General features: G+C 34.5%; 1 protein-coding gene across 2 annotated transcripts; it reads left to right on the top strand.

Moving 5' to 3' along the window:
- Positions 1–2,670: 2,670 nt before the first annotated feature.
- LOC128205506 (ras-related GTP-binding protein C-like) lies at positions 2,671–20,569 on the top strand. Of its 2 annotated transcripts, XM_052907205.1 has the most exons (12): positions 2,671–2,794; positions 6,097–6,242; positions 7,951–8,045; positions 8,260–8,393; positions 9,005–9,100; positions 10,142–10,245; positions 11,097–11,211; positions 11,684–11,826; positions 13,062–13,136; positions 15,147–15,179; positions 15,696–15,832; positions 16,605–20,569. In XM_052907205.1, the coding sequence occupies exons 1-12, from the start codon at positions 2,792–2,794 to the stop codon at positions 16,724–16,726; spliced, it is 1,203 nt and encodes a 400-aa protein (XP_052763165.1). In that variant the 5' UTR covers positions 2,671–2,791; the 3' UTR covers positions 16,727–20,569. The 2 variants fall into 2 exon arrangements, with proteins under 2 accessions (XP_052763165.1, XP_052763166.1); XM_052907206.1 differs by lacking the exon at positions 13,062–13,136.
- The last annotated feature ends 1,539 nt before the right edge of the window (positions 20,570–22,108 follow it).

The raw sequence follows: 22,108 nt of genomic DNA, 5'->3' as shown, positions 1-22,108 counted from the left end.
AAGAACTTCTTCTACAGATTAACCGGCATGCATGCACATCCGAGGTTGATTTCGATGGAAAATGACCGAGGTGTTCCGATTGATAGTCAAGTCAAGTAATATTTATTTCAAAGTCGGGTTTACAACATATAGAAACACAAGCGCTGAAGAGCTTTTAAAGCCGACATGATAGTCACATTGGCTGGAAATGGAGACAAATATAAACCAATACAAACATACCAAAAAAATGTTATGTTGCGATGTGTTTACGCATAAATAAAAATAAAGTAGTGCACTTAAAGGCCTAGTTTAATCCTTCTGTAACTGACCCCTCCACCCCAAACCGTGTATAGTACACAACCTCAGTTTATTGATCTTAATCTAATTGCCATATTGTCTTATCAGATCTCTGATCTGAATATCTTGCTGTGCAGTTTTGAAGGTTTTATTATAGAAATGGACCCTAAATGGCGTCGAGTCAATAAACAGGAAATTGGCCCCTACTGTGGCATCAGTGCAATTAGCAGGAGATGCACAGCAGGGGATTGTCATGCGAAACATTCCTTAAACTAAGCCCTAAAGTTGCAATGCATGGCGCGTTCAGATAAATGTAAAGATCAGCACAAAGACACTATTTCATCTACATTAAGACGTTAATACAGAACATTAGCTCTTTATGACTGCCTCTGTAACGTATCTGTTTGACTTATATGATTCTTTGTTATTTAATTTGTGATGTGAAGAAGAATGTTTATTTTATACCCACAAGCCCAACCGGCCCATGATAAAGTTTACTTTGAAACGAGTTACATGCAGATGACGTTGTATTGAAATCAGACGGAAAATGTTGCATGTAGTGTTATTTTTTTGACATAGTAACCTAGATTCACGGTTACCAAGTTTGACCTTGACATTGACATTGATATCAAAGAGACAAGCAATATGTTTAAGTTATATGAAGATAAGGCAATTAGGGACTCTTTTTAATGAACAAAGTGTTGACCGACTTCGAAGAGCGACTACGTTTCTTCATGTTCATTTAAAAATTCAGCCATGTCTTGTAGCTAGGCTCTATTGCATACAATACAAGATTGCTATTGTTGAGGCATGTTTAAACAAATGTTTGATGTACCTTCGGCAACAAGTATAGATATATTTTACATTCTTTACTTAATGAAATAGGAATAGTATATCAAAGATTGAACTTGAGTGATTTCAGTATACACATATATTATAAGGAACATTCAAGTTCTCCATGCCTTAAATTAGGACCTGGCCGAAACAATATCAATCTTACTATAAAGCTAGTATTTATATACAAAACTAGACAACAAAATGTTCATACATATTCATACCAACCACACCATTTTCTATCAATAATGATTTGATTTAATCGTATTTTATTGCTTTATAATTATACACTTTTTGACAATGCATGCAAAAGAAAACAGACAAAAAAATAAATCTATGTAACATGAAAAGCATGACATATTTTACTTATCAATAATGGAACTAGGAATAAATCTAAATGAGTCCAGATGGGCATCCTCACACATGCTGCCAATTGCATATCAAACATGCACAACATCTGAATTGAATTCGCAATTAAAGCATAAGAGTTTACCAAGCACGCATAAGCTTCATGTTTACCTTCATTTGTTCCCGAGATTGCGTTTAATAGAGTGATACACGAAAATAGTTAAGCGCTTAATTTGACTAACCTGTTTTTCTAATCCAGCTTTAGACTGAATAAAAAAAATCGCGACACAGTATTTAAGACTGTGTATTTGTTTTACTATTTTTTCCACAGCCTTCCCATTTAATATTTCTTCGAAAGTTTATGTTTATCTTGAACATACATCTCACATGTTGACTTTGCTCTTTGGAAAGTCAATGTATCTTCCTTGGATCCGTGACAGCCTCTAGCTGTTCTTTGACTTGTAAAGATTAATTACTAATAAAGGCATAGGAACTACATCATCCGTACTGTAACAGTAATAGGTTTGTAGGTCTGGATTTTCAGAGCAGAAAATGTCTCAAAGTAAAATCCTCTCAAATCAACGCCGGATGTGCAGGGGTATGGAGCATTTTTAGAGTCCAAGATTGCATTTAAAAAATCGAAATACAAGTTGTAAAGAGTGATAAGCCAGAGGGCAAGGAAGCCCCCTCTTTTTCTCTAGATCGTCAAAATTGGACTATAACTTATACAATCATATAGTTGGTGTTATATATTGTTGTGCATTCGTCAAAATTGATAAGCGTATATAATTTTATTGAATATAAAATTGAAATTGCTATTGGCCCTAACAAAATGCAAACACCAAGTATATACATGTATGCCTATTTTTATTACTGACATTTCTTCATCGACGTTTGGCGAAAAAGCAAACTGACTGGAAAAATACTCTGTGAAACTAGTTGTTTGTACATTCGTCAAAATCGATCTATATGAAAATAATGAAGAGTAAACTTAAAATACTCCTTGATCGTAATTAGCCCACACAAAAAAATCAAACGCCAAATTAGAAATATAAAACTTAAACTTTTATGAAGAACTTTCCAAAATGAGAACAATAAAAAAAATATTCGTAAAAAATAAATGGTTTATGAGTGGATTTCAATTTCACGTGAAATTAATTTTCCGATATCGGCGTACACCGCGGTATTAAGGTCATCCGGTAACCGTATGAACCGATTTGTAAGACTAGCTTAACCAGTCAACTGTCAGATGATCATCACATTTCCTGAATTTGTTTACATGCGACGTTTTCTTCGTTATTCTTTAAGTTGATACAGTTGCTCATGTCTTACAATGGTTAGTAAGTTTAGCTGAAAAAAATGGCATTGAATAGGGTTTTGAATGTGATTATTGCCTCGATGCATTTGTTCGTACTCAATGATATTCGTGCCGTATTTTGACAACTTTGAGTTCCAAAAAAATAACATTGGGGAGGGGCGGGTCCATATCAATTGATTGTGGTTATAATATATAATATAATAATAATATAATATATTCAGCTTTGCCTGTGTATTGGCAGCTGTGGATTTGAGCCTCGGCTAGCCACAATAATGCATGCAGGGCTCTCACGAGGGGGCGACTTGGGCGAAGTGGTCGCCTAAAATTCCCAGACTTCGCCCATTTGTATCATCAGAGCGACATTGACTTCGCCGAAAATTTTAGCACATTGTAAATCTGTCAATCAGCGAGTATTTGGCCAATGTCCCATTAGTCAAAACATCACAATAAGCCATTCATACAAATTGGTAATCTCCTAATCCGATAATTGGGCCGTGTCATCCAATTACCAAAACATCGCCAGTAGGGGGAGCTATTGAAAGTTAACCAATCAGAATGTACATTCAGAAGACACTGATCACATGATATAAGTTCTTTAAAATGAGATAGAATTGGAGACATAATTATGAAATATCGTGTCAAGCATTAATTTAAGTTAAAAAGTAATTAATATATGTATTGAACAAACAATGCAAGACATTTAAACATTGTTGCTTTCGAAGCAGACGGTCATAGCCATCTCGGGCCATCGGCAAGTAGGCGCTAAGAAAATCAATAACATGACGTATCACCAAATATTTGATTGGTTTTAGTGAAATGTTCATGATGAAAAATGATTTGTAATCACAAAAAAATATTATTTTTTTGCTTTATGTAGAGTTTACTTAGAGTAATTTTCTCCTGTCACAGTTACGATGTCAGAACCATTTTCCGAGTTAAAATTTCAACTTCCCATTATGTATTGGTAAATTTTTCATCAAGGACACTGAATTAAATGTCATTTGGTTCTTAAATGTCAGCATATTTAAAATTATTTAGCCAGAAACAAGTAAATAACAGCACAGCTGAATGTGACATTCGTACCCTATCCCGAACGTACCAAAACAAGATTCGTCCCCCTACTTTATTGACAGTTCATTTATGAGGTCATTATGATTATTTCAAATCCTTAAATGTATTTTTTTGGTTCATTTTAGATGCTATTTGGAGATAAACTATGTGACATTGACAAATACACTTTTGCTGAGCCAAAAATGATACATTATTGCTATGAACATTTTGTATAGTTATAGCAATCAATTTGAATGTGAATATAAACTGAGGTGTGTGGTATGGCATAGTTTTTGTATCAGGTGTTATAAAAAGTATCACTTTTCCCTAAAGTCTCCCCACTTCTCCCTAAATTGACTGAAGGGAGAAGTCACTTCTCCCAAATTTTTCAGCCTAGTGAGAGCCCTGGCATGTTTAGAGAACTTCTTTTAACATTTGGATATTCATTTTGTTCCCTGAACGCCACAAGTCGACTGATTCATACCAATGTTAAATATATTCTTCAACTGTAACTCCACAATATTTAACACTGCATTGTTAAATAAAAACACAAAAGTTACACATAACTTCTTTTTAGCCAATACTTTCTCTTATTACTCTTAAGTGTTTAATGAAACACTAATTCAGATCGACTTCTGTAAACAAAGCATCGCCATTTTGGAACTATCTAGCAGGTGACCATTATCTTTCCGCTCAATATACTGAGCGCTCGGATCTGTCTTTCTTGGCTCGGAAAACAACAAGTGGGATATTAAGGATATGGACATGTAGAGTCGCCAAAATAAAAAATCGTCAAAAGCTCTGAAGCGGCTGTTTATATGGACTAAGCCTCAGTCCTCCAGTGTTTATTTCTCTTTCAAGGGAATGGTGGAGAGGCCCTTTGATAGGGGAACATTAGAGTCGTTTTGGCAAAAAGGGAAATAATACTTACATGATTCATATAATGTTTTGTTTTTCTTAAACACCAGGCCCCAATTTCTCGAAACTTCTTAAGTCCCTTATAACAGGATTAAGCTAATCTCACTATTTTTGTTATTCTATAAAATGTGTTATATTTACTTCTTCAAGAATTTTTAGAAATTATGTAGGAATAATCTGTATGATTATCAGAATAAACCATTTTTTATTTACCAAAAAAAATTTTCAGTATGTTTTTTGTCTAATTGAAATAAGCGACTTAAGCCTGTTAAGCTTAAGAAGTTTCGAGAAATTGGGGCCAGGGCAGGGGAAAAATATTTACTTTTTCAGGAGTATAAAGGTGCCGGAAAAAACCACTGGCCTCCCGCACTCTTTTCCTTCCAGGTGTACTTTAAAGTACTGTAGTTTCTACTATTTATCGACTAATTTTAAATAATAATTGCCGAACTATACTGGTTTGTAGGTCTATGATAAGGCAAAGAAAATGTATAAGGTCTGCCATGATGCGCAGATGTCAGTTGACAGCTGTCTCTAGATGAAAATATATTCATCAGTTTCATAGAAATGACTATGTTATAATTTGAAGATGTCTTAAAAACTATAACACCAATTAAAATTGATAAAAAACTTCTAAGATAAATGTAATATCTCACTGGTGGTACAATTTATCCACACAAAATGAACTCCTTACTCCTCAATTTCTTTGACACGTACCAGTTTCCTCACTTTTCTACATATTGTACAAATATTGGTTTTTGCTCTTAAATTTATACTTGTTTTAACCAAATATTTGCTTGCCTGTTGTTAATGTTGAACCCTGTTAACAAGTCCATATAAAAAGACACCCATGATTTTTGGTAAATTTTTGGTGAATAAATGGTAATTTTAAGGACTGTCATATTGGTCCTGATTTTTACAATGTCATATTCAGAAGCTATTCAAAGTTTAAATTGATTTCAGACATTTTATTGACTTTTTGGCTCAATGTTTCTTTAGGAAGTAACATTGAAATTAATATTGTTTACCTAATTGGTGTAAACAATAAAGACATAATTAATAAAGGTCATAACCGAATTGTTGGCTAAGTGTATTTGAAATAAATTAACATACGTGTAACAAGGTGTTGTTACAATGAATGAGGGAACTCTCTTACGCATTACTGTTTGTGAATGTGTCTGTTTTCCAGAATGCTATTGGCTACCGAGTTAGAGCGTTGTACTAGTGTTCTGGCGGTTTTGGGATTTAGCCCCACACCAAAGCAGCCACATGTTTCCTCCCAGATTTACTTTAGTTATAATGATCGAATGATCTATGTACTAAACTGCTTGACTCTCTTTTTCTTTGTACTCCAGGCTTATAGCAATGAAGACATGGCTGGCTCGTACAGCGTATCATTTCCTAAGGGTTTTGACTATGGCCCAGAGGGGGAGGGGGAAGGAGAGAGTGGCGGGGCCTTACAGGAGCAGAAGCCAAGGATCCTCTTGATGGGCCTCCGCAGGTTAGTTTAGTCATAGTTAATCAGAGCTTTCTCTTTTTAGCTTGGGGTCAATGGACCATCACTGTTGACAAATCGGGAGTTATCTTATTTTAGAACTCCAACACCAGCAGATGATTTTTAAAAGATCGTTACATTAGACAGGAATGTGATTTGGTCATGTATTCAGATTTCCACAGATCTTACATGTATGCCTTTTTTTACTGATACACCCCCTCTCACCACCAACCTATTGCCAAAATGCTCTTCAGCTGCCAGGTCAATCACAGTCCTAATGATATTATACATTTTAAATACATGTACATATCTTGAATGGGTGAGAATGGTCGTCTCCAAAAAGGAAACCATTACTGGTTTCCATCCAGGAAAAGGACTTAAGAGTGGTTCATATCAGCTTTTTGTTGTCTTTACATTTAAGCTAAAATATATACCTAAATAGCAGGGGTCAACACTAACCATTTTTCCAAGGGATCCCGAAGGGACACCAACATTTGAAATCAGGTGTCCCTTCCTGAAATTAGGAGTCCCTTCCATTTTTTACATTTTTTTCATTACTTAACCTATTTTAATAATAAATCTAACATGCACATACAGTGTCTTTTAAACACCATATTATACATGTTTTCAACAGCATGTAATAACAAGTTAATAGTACAGTGTCAGACATATGAACCTCTGGCGATGGCAAGAGGAAGATATGGGTCTCCTAGTCAGTAGATTGGGTTCAAAAGCGGTAGAATGTCCCTTTTGTTTTCAGTCAAAATCAAAGATGGATACAATGTAAACAAAAACTTGATGGTTGGTACTATTTTTAGATTTTCGTAAAATACGCATTAAATACGTCATGGTTCAAGGTCTTGTCATATGTCAGTGCTTTTGATTAAGAAACAGTTGGACTATTACATCTGGCTTGTGAAAACTCAAGTTTATATTAAGTACAATCAATCAGGCTGCCCAACAGGTGTAGTGCATACTGGAAGAGCAGATGACCGAAAAATTGTGTATGTTAATTTTTGCGCCAAAATGTCGTAAAATTTTATACATCGATTGCATTAATAAAACTTTGGGAATTTTATTTCTATGTTGTTTCGATCAAAGCATAAAACAAAAAATGTTGAATAGTAGGATTCCGGTATTTGTGCCGTAAATGTTAGTGTAACAACTCGAAGGTCGCATCATTAAGTCATCAAGGTTAGTAGTGTTGGCATCTTTTTTGGGCGGTTCTGACACATAAGCAAACTAATTCAACATAATTATTGTACCGATAATAACAGTCTGTAACCTCTGACCTTGTTGATAATGTAAACAACAAAATGGAAGTGTTAACCCGCATGCGCACTGTGAAATGACCTGTTTATTTATAGATTCATGACGTAACTATAGTCAAAAAGTCAGCCACACTTTCGCTTTAGTGTGTGCAACGTATTAATAATAATATCATTTTTGCATGCACTTTTTAAGAAATTTATGGGGACCTAAATTTATATATTAAATAAAAGAAACGCTATTTATTTATTGATGTTTAGCTTTTATCGGTCAAAATTTAAGTGTCCCGACGGAATACCGGACTTTGAAGTTCAGGTGTCCCTCCCCAAAAATTGGTGTCCTCGGGATCCCGGGACCCGTTAGTGTCGAACACTGATAATAGTATTACTATGGTAAAACATATCTTCATGTCATTGATGCGCGCATGGTGTTTCATGCCTTTCAGAAGCGGAAAATCTTCCATCCAGAAAGTTGTTTTCCACAAAGTTTCTCCCAATGAAACATTGTTCCTTGAAAGTACAAACAAAATTGTCAAAGAAGGTATGTGAATCTGGTCGCCACGTGAAAAGTTGGGGCTGTTGTGATTGTTTTAGCTTTGTTGTAAATTTTAAATAAAAAAACACGAATATTTGTCTGAATGCAAAGATGCTGTGCAGAAAAGTAAATATACTGTTTATTAAGAGGTATGCAATGTTATTATTATACTAATAATAATGTTATTATTATTAATTTGTTATTATTTATTTCTTTTCAGATGTGACAAACTGTTCATTCTTTGTTTACCATGTCTGGGATCTGCCCGGGCACCTGGAATACTTTGACAGCACCTTTGACCCTGAAATGATATTTGGTGGCTGCTGTGCCTTGATATTTGTTATAGATGCTCAGGTAAATGAAATAGATGATGAAGTGAATTTTTGGCTTAGAGCTGAACTCTCACACCATTTTGACGACTTTTTTTTTTGTCTTGGAATTGGCTCAATTTCGCGTAAATGTCTGAAAACCGCCCAGTGATATAAAATTGCTGATAAAATATCAATAAATGAGGTTGGCATTTTGTTATCAGGGTTTACATTATTATAATGATCTCCAACCATTGCATCTGATGCGCTTAAGAAAGCAAGACATCTATTTTTAGACCGTAGCTATATCACGGGGTGAAAAGCGAAATATCAAAGAGAAATCGACAGATAGGCTTACGTCATGTATATGAGAATTTTACTTGGTCAAGTCACGTGAGATATAATGATAATACCAACATGAGTATGTTGCAACCACGTAGAAGTGTTGTTCTTGCATACCGGGCGTGTGTTTGGGTCATGTGACCGGTGCTGGAAAATCTCGTCTTACACCCCCCATGTCACATGAGTCACGTGCAACAACGCGCTGTTTCTTATTTCCTTCATTGTATGGTTTATGAAAAGTATTTTATGCAATTTCAACAAGGCTGATTTAAAAATATAAAAACACATGATAGATACTTATATTCGATGTTTCAGGATGATTATATGGATGCACTTACCAAGCTACATATAACAGTGTCAAGGGTCTATAAAATGAATCCAAAAATCAAATTTGAGGTCTTTATACACAAGGTAAGTCGTTACTTCCATTTATAGTACAGTAGTTTCTGCTGTCACTCTAATTATGTGAGAATTATCAAAATCATGGGACGTCAAATTGAATAGTTCTACACTTGTCCTTTGGGAACTCTGGTTTTCCCCATTACACAACAGAACACTCTCCCGTAAAATTGGCCAACGACAGTGATTAATATAATGTTGTAATAACTTGTTTCTCAATCGTAAAATAAATAAGTTTAAACTAATATTTTCTTCATCTAACTTACATTATATACCATATAACTATATGAACATTAAGGTAGACAAGGTAGATAATATAATTTACCAGGTTAATGGACAACCTGATATGGGTTAAAGGGGCAGAAGAAACTATATCGACAGAGAGCGAAGCTCGAACCCAAATATGATTTCCTGCATGCCATATATCCCATATCTTGGAAATGTTTCATTTATTCATCGGAATCAGAAAATGGACGCCATTTTGGTTTGATATAAAGATTAATGACCCAAAACGGAAATATATGAGGTCGTGTCATTAATGTTGGAGGGGTGATAAATCAATTATGAATATTTAATTGAAATAGTCCTGTTCAAGGAGATAACCCTACTGATCCATTCAGTATGAGTGATGCTGGTTGGTAGTGGTTATAGTCCAATGATAGCAAACAGATCTTGTATCTTCAAAACTCATTATGTTCATGAAAATTATACCTGCTGTTAAGAATGCTCTATGACAAAAAAAACACTCTTATATTTATAAACAAAAAACTTACTACCAATGTTAGAAGTGACCATAATATGGAATCGTAATTTTATATGAAACTCCGCTCCAATCTTATAAGTGACCATGATAAAGTTATGGAACCGTAATTTAATACGAAACCTTAAAAGTAATATTCTGTATGTCTCTAATATGGTACCGTTCCACCACCCAAGCAAATATATGTTGAGTTATTGCCCTTGCTTAGCTTGATACACTTGTATTTCTGGTACTTTAAGTCAATTATTGTTGAGGTTCAATGTAAACAAGTTCTTACCCCTTTCAATCCTAAGGTTGATGGTTTATCAGACGATCACAAGATTGAGGCACAGAGAGACATTCATCAACGAGCCACTGAAGATTTAGTGGATGCTGGCCTCGAAAACATCCATTTAAGGTTAGATTATACTAAATAATTTTGGTTTAGTTTTGAATACTTCTCTACAACTTAACTAGATCCTGCTTTATATGGTTTGAGAATGGACAATAATGAATAAAATATGTTTTCAGGATTTCAGGACAAGGGTTCTTGTGCTTTAAAAGCAAGACCTTGATTGCATTTTTTCCTACTTGGTTTGTCCCTGTAGCTTCCATTGTTTTCTTCTTATTCTGACTTATGCACATCAATCTGAACAGTGGTGCAGCAATAAAACATGGTTTTAATATGTCATACAGAAAAATACATATTTAAACAATGTCATACTGTAAGAAAAAAAGTTTTACAATGGGTTTTACAACATCATACAGAAAATAAAACCTAGTTTTAAAATGACATACAGAAAAAGATATAGTTTTACAATGTCATACAGAAATAATACATAGTTTTACAATGTCATACAGAAAAATGACCTAGTTTTACAATGTCATACAGAAAAATGGCACACTAATACAATGTCATACAAAAATAAGCATACAGAAATAAGGCTGTTTTACAATGCCATAAAGAAATGAGACATAGATTTATAATGTCATACAGAAATAAAATATAGTTAAATTACAATGTCGTAAAGCAATAAGGCTGTTTTACAATGTCATTAAGATAAAAGGCATAGTTTTACAATATCTAACATAAAAAAGACTTAGTCTTAAAATGTCATACAGAAAAAGGCATGTGACAGTTTTACAATGTCGCACAGAAAAAAGACATAGTTTTAAAATGTCATACAGACAAAAGACATTGTTTCACGATGTAATGTACCACCTTGCTTTTAAACCCTGCAAGACCTGACATTTTTGTTCTCTTTTCAGTTTCTATTTAACCAGTATATATGATCACTCCATATTCGAGGCCTTCAGCAAGGTAGTCCAGAAATTAATTCCACAACTGCCAACTCTAGAAAACCTGCTTGATATTTTCATTTCAGTAAGTATCAGCATTAAGAAGTATTGTTATAGGGGTTCTACAGGTCAGGGTTCCTGTCTTAATAACAGATTTTAGTCGTCACTTCAATAATCTTAAATTAATAAAACATCTGTTTTAACTCCACAAATGGCAAGACACTGATTTTTTCCCTGACTTTTGTGTTCAATTGTTAATCTCAGGTTAAAGTTTCATTCACTGGAATACGTAGAAAACTAACAAAACTATATGGCACTAAGATGCCTGAAATATTGTTTTAAAAAGGCAGACACATTTTAAATCCAGTTTTTGCTAAAATATTTTTCTACTGGAAAGCATCTGGTATCTTGCAGAACCAGTGAAACTGCCTCATTAATTATTCAAGATTCAGAGATTTTCTTGACCAAATCACCCATGGTACACATCGAAGCACAGCGTATTAGTGTATTTTGGTAACTGATGATGAACTTATGTTTTAATGTCACAAACCTTTCAGAATTCAGGGATCGAAAAGGCGTTTCTGTTTGATGTGGTCAGTAAAGTGTACATTGCCACAGACAGTACCCCGGTCGATATGCAGTCCTATGAGCTATGCTGTGATATGATTGATGTAGTTCTAGATGTCTCCTGTATATATGGGTATGTATCGTGTAGTAAAATACTGTATTTGTTTTAATTCTGCTAGGTTTTATCGTCATAGATTTTAGCTTATCTTTATCAAATTTACGCCCCCTTTTTTACTAAAAAATATCAGATGAGTGTTTTTGTCCACTCGGAGGCACTCTTGCTTTGTTTTATGACAATTTTACCAGGTTTTAAAACATGCCATGCCATTATTTAACCAATAGAATGAAACAGCAAATTGATACCGGTAAGTTGCTAGGTTTAAATTTCTCCAACTGATCGATTCGCAATAATATTGCCAATAAATCAAACCCTAATGAATTTGAAACAATCTACTATTAACAGCACAATATACCCTATGGGACCATCTGTTCAAACCACATACTGAACGATTGCTTTTTTGAATGTATATAAATTTCATAGTAGTTTTAATATCTATTTCAAAACAAGTAATAACTTTATTGGTCAGTAAAGGCTAAGTCATTTTGATTTGTGAATAAACCATTAATTTTGTGGCACTGCTTAATATTTAGTTAAATTCTTGATTTTATTAGATTTAGTCGCTCGTTCATAAGGTGACCCCAATGTACTTGGTGTCATTACACATCAGTTCAAGTGTTCATGCAAAACATTTCGAAAATATCCTCCAAGATACAGTTTTATGTAGAAAATGGCTGCACCCATATAATTTTCAGGAATTGGACTACTTGCATGTATTCCATATTAAACACTTTTTGTTGTAAATTAAAAGTTGTTAACTTAACATACAATAGCTTAAAGCTGCACTTTCACAAAATGAAGTTTTGGCTTTTATTTTATAATTTTTCTCAGAATCAGCTGATTTTGGCATCGATGCCTTTAATTCAGTCATATTAGATAACTCACAATTGAACAGATCTTAATTGTTTGGAAAACTGCCAAATAACTTGTTTTTGTTAAAGCGTTAGTAACGCTTTTAGCCATATTACATTAATTTTCTTACGCAAGTATAAAAAACTGCAAGCTGATATTTTATGAGCAGTCTTAAATCACTTGTTTCAAGACATTTACGGAAATAAATGGCGCATTCCAAGACAAAAAGTAAAATAGTTGTCAAAACAATCAAGCTATGAGAGTGCAGCTTTAATATCCGTATTGGCAATGAGTCTAGACATTAGATTTCAAGACTTATAGCAGGAGAATGAAATGATACAAGGGAAATTATGTAAAGGTCTCGTAGCTGTATAACAATGTTGCGTTTTTGTTTGAAGAGAAATAGATGAAATGGAATACCATGGCCTCAGCTCCGGAAGAATTAGCCCGATTAGTTTCCATAGTGACGATAGGTGATATTCTATAACGATCTGACCCCGTCTGCATCCAAACGTCTGAATTTTTTAAAGGATAATGAAATAAAATTGATGACTTAAGAACTAACAGAAGTCTGAAATGCATTAAATATGTTTGCCTGTTTGTCTTTTGGCAGAAAAGATAAATAATTTACTGCTGACAAGAAATGGTTACACAGCACTATAACTTATCAACCAGTAACAATATTGAAAAACAAAAATAACAGATATGAGTTTTAATATATAGAAAAAGTTTGGAATTGCAGACTGTATGCTCTTATGATCCAAAAGGTCTGTGCATCTTGCATGAAAATCTGGAAATATGGGCAACCATTCTTTGATATCATGCAACAAATATGTAAAAAGCTCCGCTCTTGTGTAAAAAAACTCTTGTGTTCATTGGAAAATGTGAAATACTACATAATCAATTCATAAACAGTCGAAACCTGTTGGCTCAATATCACTTGACTCGATTTGCTCGTTTGGCTCAAACTGAATGTTAAGGACCGTTTTCGTTTTATTCATTGTAAGCAAGCCTGCTCGTTGTTTATGAGGCTCAAGGTATTTTGGTCAGTCCCTGCGATATCGGGTTTCGACTGAACAATTTCTTTCTTTTCAAGTTATATGGCATCTGTTTCATTTTACTAATAAAACAAGCTGCAGGGAACTGTTACTCAAGAATTGTAGAATGCATGTTGAGTAATGGTTGGCATCTTGCTCGATGTATTTGCATTTTCTAAGCAAGGCGTTCTTTAATTTTTATACCAAGTTTGAAGGATTCTCTTAAAGCTTTTCCAGTAAAACATAAAACCCACAGGGGAAGGCAGTTATTCGAATAGTATATGCCATTGGGTGGGTGTCTTTTTTCGCTATATTGGACCCTCAATTGGTAAATTTGCTTCTGTAGGGGGGTGGTATATTTTAAAAGTGCCTTCCCTGGGGGGGGGGGGGTATATATTTAAATAGAATAGCCGTGAGTGATGCAGTTATTCAGTTATTAATCATGATTAATTATTAATGTTTGATTATAGCTTTGTTGGAGGTGGAGTATGTAAAGATATATATATTATGTATATCATTCAAGAAAGCTAAAAACAAATAAAGTGTAATGTCACTGGAAGTAAGTATTTTCATGAAAACTGTTAACAAAAAAATGATGTGTTTTTCTGTGTTGCTTCCCTTTCTTTGCCCAACTGTTTCTGTCATCTCATAACTATGTTTGCGAGGGTGAGAGTGTTCTAGTGGTATAGGTGTCTATCTATCACCCAAGAGGACGTGGATTTGATCCCCACCAGGGAAAATCTCTCACAGCCTCTCCAAAAGGACACCAGTACTGGTTTTTACCCAGGAAACAGACTCAAGAGTATAAGCTATCAGCTTCATCACAATCAAGCTAAAAGAAATTAGTATAAAATAACTATGCTTGCAAACAAGATTAGACGAAAAAATAAATATTTAAGAATCAGGTTTTGTTGAACATATATTGGCCTGATTGTTCAGAACTTTATCAAAGTTATCAATGTGATTTATGACATCGTTGTTAACTTTTAAACATCAAATAGTGGATGATGTGCTCTGATATATATTTAAATAAAAACTTGTGTCAAGTACTGAAGATCATAAGTGTATCCATTAAACTTCCAGAGCAGTAAAGATTTGAAAGTTAACAATGATGCTGTAAACAACATCATTATTTTTAAAAAGTTTTGAACAATCAGTCCATTGTTTTGAAATTGATATAATTCCTCAGGTTTAATCATGTTATATTGACTTATTGAAAACATTTTAATAAGCAAAAATCTGAAAAATAAATATTTTTTATGTATGTTATTTCTTGTTTAAGTGTGTTGTTGTGTACATGGTTATAGTTATAGTACAATGTACATGTTATCATTCCTGAAAGAAGCAACACACAGGCTTATTTTATTTTTTCAATTTAAGTTTTTTTAACAATAGTTTTGAAATTGGGATATACTCTTAACAGAGTTTCTTTTCTACTCATTTCAGTGAGGACGAAGAAGTACAGCTTTCAACAGACAGGTAAGTGATTTGTTTTCTTATTTATTTTTCACATAGAGTTCAAATCAACACATACATAGCCATTTGTTAGTAAGGCATAAAAACAATTCTATAATTTTTTAGAAATTTATTCTAGCTCTCACATACATACCCCCCGGACAAGTAAGTTTAGTTTAGTTATACATGTAGCTTGATTGGGACGAAAGTTGATAGCTAAATAATTACTCTCTAGTCTGTTTGAATAAGTACTCCCTGATGGGGATCGGGCCCACAACCTCTTGGGCGAGAGGCAGACACCGATACCCCTAAACAATTCTCACCCTGGTGGGGATTGAACCCACGATCTCTTAGGTGAAAGGCAGCACCTATTCCACTAGACCACTCTCACGCTGGTCGGGATCGAACCCACAAACTCTTGGATGAAAGGCATATACCTAAACCACTTGACCAACAAGTGAAACACGAAAGTACATTGAAATGAAAAAGGAAAAAACAATCTTTTTTTTGCATCAACTGATATTTATAATTATCCTTCAGAATAAAGGAGGACAATGGTTCAAGCCAGATGAGTTCGGTCATCAAACTGAACAATGGTACGGTCATGTATCTACGAGAGGTTACCAAGTTTCTTGCACTTGTTTGTATACTACGCGAGGATAGCTTCGATAAACGGGGTAAGCATTAACTTGATCCAATAGATATGGGTTTTTAGGACGCTTCCAGTGTTCTCAGTAAAAATGGAAATTAAGTAGAATTACTAGCAGGTGGTAAGTTACTTTACTATTTGAGAGAGTTCAGCCGAAACTTATTGAGAAACCTGCATTTGAAAGTTTACATGGCTTATCAAAAGGATGTCAATACTATGGAGTTTTTTTATCATTACTTTATGTTATAGGAATTGAGTCAATTTTGTTTGAATTAGAATGACTATTTTTGTGTTGCATGCCAAGTACAACGGACACAAAGGGACTGCTGGCGTTGTTGCTGCCTTGTCAGCATTACACTTTCATTTCCAATCTATCAATTTTGACCAACTTGGTGTAGAGTCTTCAAACTTGGTATGCACACTGGTCAATTACAGTAGATGTTACCTGTTGATGTTTGTGATTATTGGTCAAAGGTCAAGGTTATGGTGACTTTTACTAGAAAAAACGCTTTGCCGACAGGCAACGCATACAGAAGTTATAGTTTGGTAAAAAAAAAATCAAGATTGTTTAAACAGAAACAGCAGAAAAACTTAACAAACAAAAAAAAAATTGAATCAAAGAAAAGTATGCAGAAGTTTTTGAAACTGTTTGCAACCCATTACATGTTTTTGCCAGGAAAACTGTACTAGGAAAATAAATGTATCTGTTCCTATACAGTTAAATGCAATATTAATTTATAAAAAGTGTTCTAGTATTCACTTAAGACTTTGAATGAACATATAAATTTCTTTCATTTCAGGCCTAATAGACTTTAACTTCTGGAACTTCCGGCAAGGAATTGAGGACGTGTTTGCATTGAGAAACAAAAAAGTGTTGGAAAACGGGGACGTTGCAATAAATGGTGTAAAAGAAGGACCTTGAGGGTCGGGAGAATGTATTCGAGGTGCATTGAACTGTGACCTTTTTTGTGTGAATTTATTTTTAGCTCAAATGTTTTTCCAAGAAAACAAATGGGGTATTTTTGTTATGGGCTTAGTGATGTCGTTGTGCAAAATATTTAACCTTGTCAACCAATCGGAACACCTCGGCCATTTTTCAAACAGATATGACCTTGGAAATAATACGGGTCTTTTATAATAAATGTTATTTGTGTTTTAGGGAATAGAAGTAGTAACATTATACTGGTCCTGAAAGTTCATTTTCAAGTTTCTTCAAAGCATAAATAAGACACGAAACATAAATATTCATTTTAATTAATTGTTTTCGTTAGCGAATGGGTCTCCTTGGTATAATGATAGAGGAGTAAATTGCTCGTGGCCTCATCACATTTTTGTATATCTTGAGGCCTGATTATCAGGTCTATCCCAAGCTCGCTGGAGATGGTCGAGTTGTTACGATTGCCTGTCAATAACTCACAAACTGTTTCAAGATATTGAAATGAAACTTTGTACACATGTTGGCACAGACAAATTACACCCATAAATCTGGCTTTAATAATTGTGGAGTTATGCCCCTTGTTTGATGGCAAAAAACAACAACAGACAAGTGTTAGTGTATGCTCTGCAGAGTTAGTCTCAATTTATTGTGAATGTTAGGGACTGAGAAAGTTATTTGTGAAAGTTACTAAGTGCGGAAACGTTTTTTGGAATCTTATGAGAGTTATGAATGGTGAAAAGCATTATGAAAGTTATAAATTATGAAAGTCAGGAGCTATGAAAAAGTTGTGAAATGTGAATCCTTATGATTATGAAAGATGTTGGAAGTAAATGAGACGGATGATCATTGTTAGCAGAACTGTGGCTTATCAGCCAAGTTGTGAAAATAAATGCATTATTAAAACTTTTGAAAATGGTAAAAATTTGTGGCAAAGGGGGTTGAAAAGAGTCAGGCTTTGCCCCTGAAGCTGGGAATACAGTGCTGAAAATGGATATCTTTCTGTATTAGGTGCATGTTCAACTAATATGTTTTTGAAAACATATGTCATAAGAAATCATTGTTCCTTGATAAACACAAAGAGTTTATGTATATATTATATGTGTACAAGGGTTTTGTTCAGTCCTCAGATGATGGTCACCGCATGAGAGAAATGACACTGATACTCACAAAATGCCATTAAAACATTTAATTGGTGATTTAACATACATATATGAAAATATATATGTGTTTGAAGGCTTACCGGAAACAAACATATTCCATAAAATATAATAGGAAAATCACAGGGAAAAAATATCTGTCTCCTCCGCGGGGATAGAATACAGGTAGCTGGATTGCCTGTTCAGTATGCTAACCGCTACACCATCATATTGCTTTACCATGTAAACATCTGTCTGCAGTTGTGTATCAGTTAGCATTATGGACCAGAAATCGACCAACTCCAGGTGCCATGATTATGAACGGCCTTAAGTCCAAGTTCAAGAAAAGTGCTTAAACTTTATCACAAAGAAACATCTTTCTTTACATGTAACATGTACTTGTTACAGCTGTGCAATTCCAAATGATAAAACTACCAGTAAGCAAAGTTTCATCATCATTACTTAGCTAGAATGGAAGTAACATTGAATTAAAGATTTGAGAAATAAGAGACTTGAGACTCAAGAGACTTGAGACTCAAAGGACTTGAGACTCAAGAGACCTGAGACTCAAAGGACTTGAGACCCAAAGGACTTGAGATTCTTCTTAATCGTGGACCCAGTTCAATCCCCAGTTGCAGCGGTTAATCTTTAACTGCCATATTTTTGTGTTTAAAGACAACAAGTTTGATTAAAATATCCATAATTAATATATTTAAGTTTTACTGTTTTAATAATGTGTTAACTTGTAATGAGTTGAAGATTTGTTTGTTCTGTAGATAAATTGTATAAAACTGTAAATTCATAATCATTTGTTTATTCACTTGTTAAATTGTTAATAAAATCAGGGTTTTTTTTAACTTGAATTCAATCATAAATTATGTCAAGAAATCTGCTGTGGATGAATGTTGAGTTATATGCATGTTCAAAGTGATAATCTTATTTTAAAGCTGCACTCTCACAGATTGAAGGTTTTGACATTTTTTTGTCTTGGAATGAGCCAATTTATGTGAAAATACTTGCAAACCAGTTATATAAGACTGCTGACCAAAAATAAGATCGCAGATTTTCATATCTAAGTTCAAAAATTGATGTTTTATGCATTTTTCTTAAACCGTTAGTAACGCTTTATTTGATAAATCATTAATTTTCAAAAGAAAATATGAAAATCTGCGATCTTATTTTTTGTCAGCAATCTTATATCATTGGTTTGCAGATATTTATGCAAAATTTTCCTCTTTCCAAGACAAAAATTTGTAGAAATGGTAAATCTGTGAGAGTGCACCTTTAAGTTTCATCTTTTTTCAAATAATTATTTTCTTTAACCTATATTGTGCGCCTTTAAAGGAACAAGCATTAATGGTTTACACTGTCACAGCCGACTAGGTTGAAATCTAAAGCTGTATGATTGGTGGTTCAGGAATATTGTGATATGGAAGTGAGAAGGGAAGCACAAACATTCAAATGCCTGTATCGCAATTTCCCATTGTTTCTCTGATCAATATGATGCCAATATATCTGCAATATGCCAATATCTGTCTTTGCTTTTATATTTAGCTCTAACCAGGGCTACATTTTGTTTGTGCCTATGCTCCAAACAAAACACTAAAATCTTATCAGAGCACTCGCCGAATGGGCAAGGTCAGAGGGCGAGTACAAATAAGCTTACACACCACAACCAAAAGTACCAACTTGCCTGTTAATATTTATAACAACTAGAAAAATTTACTTTATTGGTAATTAATTTTTATTTCTAAATAATATTGTTTATATTAAGCTAGATGATGCTAAGATTTGAAAATAATGTATGATAAAAAGCATGTTTGTTTGATATCGCATACTTTTTTTCTTCTGCAATATTTTTTAGACAGTTTATATACCAATGTAATTCATTTCAAACTTATGATTTTCATTTGCCATGCAAAGTGCAAATACTGTAATATAGTACCATCAACACCAACGCTGCCATATTGCTTCCATATATTATTTTTACATATAGGGTTTTATTGCTCAAATTATATCATTTTGAGACATTTTTAGCTCTACTGGCCAAAAGCCAGAAGTGCTTTTGCGATGGTAATGTGTACGTAGTATGTGCGTCTGTGTGTGCATCAGTGTCAATGGGTCTGTAAACAATTGCTTGTGAACACCATACATACATGCTCTGGATTGAAAATGACCACAAGAGCTATGCCAGTAGAGCATTGGCCCTCATGGGCCTCTTGTTTCGTATATGTAAGAAAACCTAAGGCCATGATTCAAACATATATGTTTTTTTCTCTTGCTCAGTGCTATTCCATTTAAACATAAAATCCCGGGGGGGGGGAGGCACTAAAAATAATACCCCCCCCCCCACAGGAGCAAATTTACCCTTTTGGGGTCCAAATTAACAAAAAAGACACCCAATAATTGCCTTCTCCCCGTGGGTTATATGTTTTACTGGTTTGCCCTCAGGCCACTGTGAACACACACATCAGAATATAAGTTTTCAGTCTGACTCCTGTCACTGGGAACACGAAAGTCAATTAAGGTTTGCCAAAATGCATGATTGTCGTTGAACTTTAAAAAATGAAATTGTTAATTTGCACATATTTGTAATGCTTTGTTATCAATTTTTAATGCCACTCTGTTTATTTCTCATTTGATATTTGTTGATAATTATTGTTATGATTTGGATATTTATATGACTATGTAAGCTTCATCTTATTTTCATATGCCCAATTTTATAGACTGTTTATTCGTGTACATGTATGTACAAACTATTGCAAGTGAAAGAAAAAAATGTTATATACATATTATTACATATTTGGTTTCTTTGATAACCCCAGCCATGTTATTTTAGACATACGTTCTTACACTTAATGTGTCCAGTTCATTTTGTATTTACCTTGGGCTGTATTTAATAACCACCAAAGATTCCAATTAATTCTAAGATTACAATCCAAGTATTAATTTTAATTGGGCTGTATAAATAACTGACCAATGAAGAGAAAATAAATTCAGTGAAGCATGTGTTATGATAAGGATAAAAATGAAAGTTGGTACTGCCGAAAGTACCGGTGGCGGCTCCGAGTTTTACTATCAATCCAGGGAGCGCAGGTTCGATTCCCCGCCGAACACTAAACAAATACAAATCGTTTTCGACGAGGGACGTAAAATGGGGGTCCCGTGTGCCAGTGTTATACACTGGTGCACGTTAAAGAACAAGGGTAGCTCTAAACAGGGTTACGTTTTGTCTGTGCACTACACTCAAAACAAAACACTAAAATCACGGACAATCTTATCGGAGCACTCGCCGAATGGGCAAGGCCAGAGTGCGAGTACAACTAAGCTTTTCACGACGCAACCAAAAGTATCGGCGTGCCTGTAAACAGTAGAACCTATATCAATGATTCACCAAGATGGTCCGCCCGGTTAGCTCAGTCGGTAGAGCGTTGGACTGTTAATCGGACAACCCGGGTTCGATTCCCGGGCGGACCAGGTCACTTCTGTTGTGATTGGTTGTGAAATCCTTTCTACGACCATTCGCACTGTACCACTGCCCCTGGCATGAACAGAAGTTGTCAGTTCCTTGCAGAAGTGAAGGCACCTAGTACTGGTTAATCGCCCAGGATAGGTGTGCGGTGGTTGAACCCTTCAATGTGCTCACGCCGGGACCCGGAGTATAAACTACTAACACCACCACGGTCATGGAAGACATTAGGCAACATGGAAGGCCAACTACTTGTTCAAAAGAGCTCATTGTTAGTCTTCGAAGTTGAACTTTTTTTTCTTCTGCAATTGCATGACTCAAAGATCGTTAAAGTTTAAGGCATAATATATAGTCGATGTGAGTCTGCGGAGTTTTGATCAAGGTTTTAAGGTCTCCTATATTATGGAGAGATCAGTGATTGTTTATTTTTGGAATGCCAACCAAGGAGTGAAGAAGTTGCAGGAGTTCAAGAGTTGGATTAAACGAACATGCATTGATCATGCATACCAACATGCATACCGAACCCTAGGCATAAAACAGTTACTAGTAACTAGATAATAAATGCAGCTGTGTATAAGTAATTTAGCGAAACCTATTACCTGATTCGTCAGATAATTTTTTTTCAAATTTACCCAGTATATTTCCGAGAATTATAGCAATTCAACGCAAACGACAATGTCATGGACAAGCCAGAACACAAATAAAACTATTGTGATCCAATGAAGTCTAATGCACCAGTCAATTGTAACCACGCATTCAACG

This window comes from Mya arenaria, chromosome 10, assembly GCF_026914265.1.
Source record: "Mya arenaria isolate MELC-2E11 chromosome 10, ASM2691426v1".
Lineage (NCBI taxonomy): Eukaryota > Metazoa > Mollusca > Bivalvia > Myida > Myidae > Mya > Mya arenaria.
Note: the sequence above shows the minus strand (reverse complement) of the source record. Positions and strands in the feature narration are given on the sequence as shown.

What these genes read in the sequence shown, in the direction of transcription:
- LOC128205506 (XM_052907205.1), top strand. An exon ending in CTCGAAAACATCCATTTAAG is followed by an intron (nt 10,246 to 11,096) that starts GTTAGATTATAC and finishes TTCTCTTTTCAG; the next exon opens with TTTCTATTTAACCAGTATAT. An exon ending in TGCTTGATATTTTCATTTCA is followed by an intron (nt 11,212 to 11,683) that starts GTAAGTATCAGC and finishes CAAACCTTTCAG; the next exon opens with AATTCAGGGATCGAAAAGGC.